The sequence below is a fragment of the Homarus americanus genome, unplaced genomic scaffold (genome assembly GCF_018991925.1).
Source record: "Homarus americanus isolate GMGI-L3 unplaced genomic scaffold, GMGI_Hamer_2.0 scaffold30441, whole genome shotgun sequence".
NCBI classification, from domain to species: domain Eukaryota; kingdom Metazoa; phylum Arthropoda; class Malacostraca; order Decapoda; family Nephropidae; genus Homarus; species Homarus americanus.
In genome coordinates this window covers 36,692-43,479 of record NW_024722402.1, presented here as the reverse complement: position 1 = coordinate 43,479, position 6,788 = coordinate 36,692, and the positions used below count along the sequence as shown (strand labels likewise).

Below are 6,788 nucleotides of genomic sequence, written 5' to 3'. Positions count from 1 at the left end.
CACACACACACTAACACCCGACCTCTCTGAGAGTCACCTCCACACTGCCACCCGCGATTCCGAGACACCACAACACCCCGTCCTGGCTCACTCGCACGCAACATGGCCAACGTTACAAAATTACTACGAACACGGCCGCGCAATCGTTAATAGTGTTTAGAATATAGATGATCCGAACCTAACCCTACTTCCCTTAGTGAACCTTGGTTTGTTTTGGTTAGCTTATTGTGTATTATACCTCGTTGGTTCATGTCGCTTGAGATTAAATGGTTTCCCCGGCCCTATTCGTGGTATCTCTTTTAACATTAGCTCCTCTGCCTCCCGCACCAGCAGTCCTGCCCTATATGAAGCTCGCGGGCTAGCTCAACTCTTACCACCAACCATCACTGTTCACTGACACTTGCTATAAAAACGAGTCTTATTTGATAACGCGGGAATGACTGCTTTATGATCGTGTAAAAAAAAATGCCAAATGCAAATAAACCGCAGAGTGTGGTATGAGATAGGAGACGTTTATCTACTGGAACACGAGGGTCTGAGGAAAACTTTAGCAATATGGAAAAAGAATTTATGCGAGTTACAAAGCGGGATTTTCCCAACAATTTAGAATACTGCTGTTTCACATATTCATACAGCCACTTTGCATCTCATTCAATAAACAATTTTCGCCGGGAAACACATGTAGTGGGTAACATAACACGGCCACACGAGTATTATTACCTCTCGTTAGAAGGCAAATTCCCCTGATAATATTACCACTTCAAATAACATTATCACCTACAAGGTTTTACGATTGTCAAAAGTCGTAAGTTAAATTTTCCTCGTAAATGAAAAGTCAAAGAACAATTAACTTCTTTACTCAAGCAAAAAAAATAAAAACGTTCAAAATAGCGACATAATTGCGCTGAGACTCTCTACCTTCCACATCCTCATAGCTTCAATTCAGTTACCAACCTCAAGTTCCTCTTAAAAAAATATAAATAGAATAAAATCTTTCTTTTTATTTAATTTTCTTTACTTTGTCTATTTTCTTATTTTTGTTCTTCTTCCTTTATTTTCTTATTCTCTTATTTTCTTATTGTTTCTATTCATCTTCGTTTTCTTTCTGTCTTCAGCCAATTACATCCGACCGTAAAAAAATCCCATTTGACACCGATACAAATTATATTGATCAGAAGTAACAGAAGTAATTAGATCGTCTTAACAGTCTATTTAATTACCATTATTCCCTAAAGAAAGTCACAAAGCCTTCCTGATAATTAATGCCACAACAAAATTAATTACAGTTAATGCTCTCTACACGCCCCCTTGACTACACGCCCATTATCTACACGCCCCCTTGACTACACGCCCATTATCTACACGCCCCCTTGACTACACGCCCATTGTCTACACGCCCCCTTGACTACACGCTCATTGTCTACACGCCACCTTGACTACACGCCCACGTGTCTACACACACCTACATGTCTACACGCCCCTTGTTTAAACGCCCACTTGTCTACACGCCTAGTTATCTACACACCCAGTTGTCTACACGCCCCTTTATCTACACTCTCCCTTGTTTACACCCCAGTTGTCTACACCCCAGTTGTCTACACGCCCGGTTGTCTACACGCCCAGTTGTCGGCCGCCCTTGTATCCACACACCCCCTTGTCTACATGCCCAGTTGTCTACACGCCCAGTTGTCGACATGCCCTTGTCTACACACCCAGTTGTCTACACCTCCCTTGTCTACACGCCCTTGTCTACACAGTTGTCTACACACTCCTTTGTCTACGCCCAGTTGTCGGCACGCCCCTGTATACACACACCCCACCCAATACCACATGCCCAGTTGTCCTACACGCCCGGTTGTCTACACGCCCAGTTGTCGACGCCGCCCCACTAATATACACACCCCCTTGTCGACGCATGCCCAGTTGTCTACGCCCCGTCAACATGCCCCTTGTCTTCACGCCCAGTTGTCACCACGATTCCTTGTCTTCACGCCCAATTGTCTACACGCGCCCAGTTGTCTACACGCCCAGTTGTCTCGCCTCTTGTCTACGTCCAGTTGTCTACGCCCAGTTGTCGACACGCCCGGTTATCTACACGCCCCTTGTCTACACGCCCAGTTGTCTACACGGATTCTCTGCATGCGCAATACACGCCCAGTTGTCTACACGCCCAGTTGTCTACACGCCCAGTTGTCTACACGCCCCTTGTCTACACGCCCAGTTGTCGCCCAGTTGTCGGCCGCCCAGTTGTCTACCGCCCCTTGTCCCCTGCGCCAGTTATCTACATGATTGTCTACCGCCAGTTATCTACACGCCTGTCCCACGCCCAGTTGTCTACACGCCCAGTTGTCTACACGCCCCCTTGTCTACACGCCCAGTTGTCTACGCCGTTGTCTACGCCCAGTTGTCTACGCGCCCAGTTGTCTACGCCCCCTTGTCTACCACGCCCAGTTGTCTACACGCCCAGTTGTCTACGCCCAGTTGTCACCTATGGTGTGGTGGCGTGGATTACCTCGCGGGTCGTACACCCACACACTTCATCTCTTTACCCACATATCAAACTGTGTCTCTGCTCAGTCTCCAGGTCTCACATCTCAACTCTCTCTGATATCTCTCTCCATCTCTCCTCCTTCTCTCCTCACTCATGCTGAAAAAGGCTACCTAAATATTTACCTTCTCCACCCACGCTGTCCCTCAACCTGCCTCAACTCACATTTTCACTGTCAACTTTCCTACTCAAACATAATCATGTATACCCATTTCTTCTTCCTCTCTCTCTCTCTCTCTCTCTCTCTCTCTCTCTCTCTCTCTCTCTCTCTCTCTCTATTTTCTTTCTTTCGTTCTCCCGTAGTGAACAAATTTGGTCACTTCTGTATTGATTTATGCAAAAAAACAAAAACAAAAAAATAATAGCAAGTATCGTATGCAGGGAATAGAATAGTTAACGCTACTCTCTGCCTCCATCACAACAGCGAAGGAGACAAGAATGTGACCCGCCGGAACCCCACCTCAATGTCCTTCAATATTTTCCTCAACCTCTGTATCGATGTGTTGTGTGTACAGTACAGAGGATGATCTGAAATACACACTTTTATCCCTCGTCTACATTTTTTACGCCCTCTTGTCTACACGCCCTCTCGCTACACGCCCTCTTGTCTACACGTCCCTTTGTCTACGCGCAGCCTTGTCTACACACCTTCTTTTCTACACGTCCAGTTGTCTACACGTCCCTTTGTATACACGCTCTCTTGTCTACACGCCCAGTTGTCTACGTGCCCTCTTGTCTACACGCCCCTTTGTCTACATGCTCACTTGTCTAAACGCCCAATTGTCTACATGCCCAGTTGTCTACACTCCCTCTTGTCTATATGCCCAGTTGTCTACACGCCCCCTTGTTTACATGCCCAGTTGTCTACACGCCTAGTTGTCTACACACCTTCTTGTCTACACCTCCTTGTCTACACGCCTAGTTGTCTACACGCCTTCTTGACTACACGCCCTCTTGCTTACACACCCTTTTGTCTACACGTCCACTTGTCTACACGCTCCCTTGTCTACACGCCCCCTAGACAGCACGCCCTCTTGTCTACACGCCCAGTTGTCTACACGCCTTCTTGTACTGGTGAGACAATACCACCCTATAAGACCTCAATATGAACTCCACTGTTCTTTTGGTTAACTTTGTAACCTTTATATCGATTCATTAAAACAAAACAGTGTGAAGAGAACAGCATCTGACATACCACTTGTGTCTCTCCCTCACAACAGTCAATCGTAAACACTGAACAGCGGCGGCGTCAAAATACTACCCTGCAACACCTCTCCCTGCACCATCAACTGACTCGGCATTTTCTTTATTGATTCCTGCAATAAAAAAGTGCTTGGTACATAAGGCGTAGGAGGTGAAATACTACTTGTACTCCTCTCTCACCTCACAAAAATATGTCAACAATAAACAAGGTGGGTGACAAGATACGACCGTGCAGCACCCCGCCTGTGAGTGAGTGAGTCAGCTAAGTGTATACAATATGCGATTTTCTCACTGATGATAAAGTCTTTCATCCTATACGATGTAAATAAATAGTCACACTGTTCCTCACTACTAGCAACACCACCATTACTGTTACCACTACCACCATCACTGCTATTAACACCACCACCGCCATTGCTGCCACCACAATTACAAGCACCACCTTCACCACCACCAAAACAACCACAACAATTACAAAACCACCTTCACCATCACAATTACCACCACCACCACAATGCTCACTCATCACCAGTCTCCCTCCCTCAAGCCGTGCAGGTGAGGAAGGTCAGGCCAGGTGGGGAGGACTCGCTTACAGGGGTTGAAGGACCCGGAGGAGAGGTCAGAGGTCACGATCAAAAGTAACACATGAGTAGTGTTGACAAGAATCCTGAGGCAAGGAGGCAGGGAAGGAGGCGAGGAGGCAGATACACAAGCTGGGTGGTAGGCTGTCATTCAGGCAGGCAAGGAGGTAGGCAGGAAGGCAAGCAGGGAGGCAGGAAGGCAAGCAGGGAGGCAGACATCCAAACAGGGAGGCAGGCAGGCTGGTAGGTCGAAGGTCAAGTAAAAATGAATATAAGAAACTCCTAACTCAGAAATGCAGATCCTTAAATCTTGTAAACACATATATTCCTCCTCCACCCTGAAGGTCCTCCTCCACCCTCAACACAGCTCCTCAAGGTCCTCCTCCACCCTCAACACAGCTCCTCAAGGTCCTCCTCCACCCTCAACACAGCCCCTCAAGGTCCTCCTCCACCCTCAAGGTCCTCCTCCACGCACTACTGTGACTGTGTCATTACTAACACACTCCATGGTAACTGCTTTAAAATACTCTAAGTTATAATGGCCACTAGTTCTAATGGGCCCCAAACTTAATGCCTCTCAGTTCTAATGGGCCCCAAACTTCATGCCTCTCAGTTCTAATGGGCCCCAAACTTAATGCCTCTCAGTTCTAATGGACCCCAAACTTAATGCCTCTCAGTTCTAATGGGCCCCAAACTTAATGCCTCTCAGTTCTAATGTGAGAAAGGTAGGGAAGGGAGATAAGGGGACAGAATGGGAGGTAGGTAGAGAGAGAGAGTGCAACGAAATGGAGAAATTGGAATAACAAAATGAGAGAGAAATGGAGGGTCAAAGAGAGGAGAGGAGAGGAGGAGGAGGAGGAGGAGGAGGAGGAGGAGGAGGAGGAGGAGGAGGAGGATGAGGGATGAGGGAAGGGGGGGGGGGGAGTTGCTGAGGTCTTTTGTTTGTGTTCATCACCGACAATCCTCCACAATGGCGGTGGTAAACAAAGGCCTGATGATATGCGCAGTCTGGCATCCCCCGGCCATTGTAGCGACCTGGTGGTGGCCATTCTAGTGACCTGGCGGTGGCCATTGTGGTGACCTGGACACTGTTGATCAAACACACATACAACAACATACACATTTACACCAACAAAACACCCAAACACACTAAACTGTGAGTTGGGGCGACCCTCTATTACAGCAGCAGGGTGGCGAGTATTATTATATGCACGTAATAATACTGTACCACCATAACTACTGCTACTACTATTTAATTACTACTGCTGCAATTATTACTATACAATTATTAATAATACTGTTGCAAGTGTGTGTGTGTCTGTGTGTGTCTGTGTGTGTGTGCTCTGACATGATCTTTGTTGCCCGCCAGATACAGGAAAAGTTCAGAGAAGAGCATCGTGACTTGAACATGGCTTCATTGACCTTACTTAGGCCTTCAACTCGGTCAACAGGGAAGAGCTCTGGCTGACCCTCAGCCGTTTTGGCTGTCCACCAAAATTCATTGCCGTTGTGAGGCAACTCCACGATGGCATGAACGGCAGTGTCCTGCACAATGGCACCCAGTCTGAGTTCCTCCCCATCCAAACGGGGGTAAAACAAGGGTGTGTACTGGCACCAACTCTCTTTTCCATTTTCTTGGCTGCCTTCCTTACTCGTGACAGTGCCAATTTAGCCAGAGGGTTGGACATCCAGCACCGGGTGAAAGGTCTTATCAACATAAGATGACTCCAAGCACGAACAAAGGTGTCGGCAGCTTCCATCACTGAACTTCAGTATGCAGACGAATTCACCCTCATCGCTTACACTGAACGCGACCTACGGGAGACCCTAAACACTAACGCAGATACGTATGTACTCTTTGGCCTTGAGGTGAATGAACGCAAGACTCAGATTCTCTTTCAGCCTGCCCCAGGTTCAACCACACCTCCACCAACCATCCAGCTAAACAGTACTACCCTCTCTAATGTTACCCACTTTCAGTATCTTGGCTTCCACCTGTCCACCACCGTGGACATCGATCAAGAGACTTAACATCGGATCAGATGTGCATCTCAATCCTTTGGCAGACTCTGTACCCGTGTCTTCAGCTGTAGGGAGCTGAAATTATCTACAAAATTGCATGTATATCGAGCAGTGGTCCTCCCCACCCTGCTGTATGGCACTTGAAAACTTTCACCAACATAATCTACGCTTCATCCTTCGAGTTCGCTGGGAAGACAAGAGAATAAATACCGGTATTCTCGCTGACACCAAATGTAGGGGCATCGAGACTAACCATTATCCACGAACATCTAGTTGGACTGGCCATGTTACCGGCATGGACGACAGTACTGCCAAAACAGCTACTTTACAGTCACCTAATGAATAATATGTGTAACGTCGGCGGGCAACTGAAACGGTATAAGGACAGTCTTAAGACAAACCTGAAAAAGTTCCAAATCGACCCCATGATCTGG

The 6,788-nt window shown here is 47.3% G+C and overlaps 1 protein-coding gene across 1 annotated transcript; it reads left to right on the top strand.

Moving 5' to 3' along the window:
- The first annotated feature begins 1,942 nt into the window (after positions 1-1,942).
- On the top strand, positions 1,943-2,608 carry LOC121862742 (repetitive proline-rich cell wall protein-like). The gene has a single exon (XM_042361066.1). It carries the CDS (start codon positions 1,943-1,945, stop codon positions 2,606-2,608), a length of 666 nt encoding a protein of 221 aa, XP_042217000.1.
- The last annotated feature ends 4,180 nt before the right edge of the window (positions 2,609-6,788 follow it).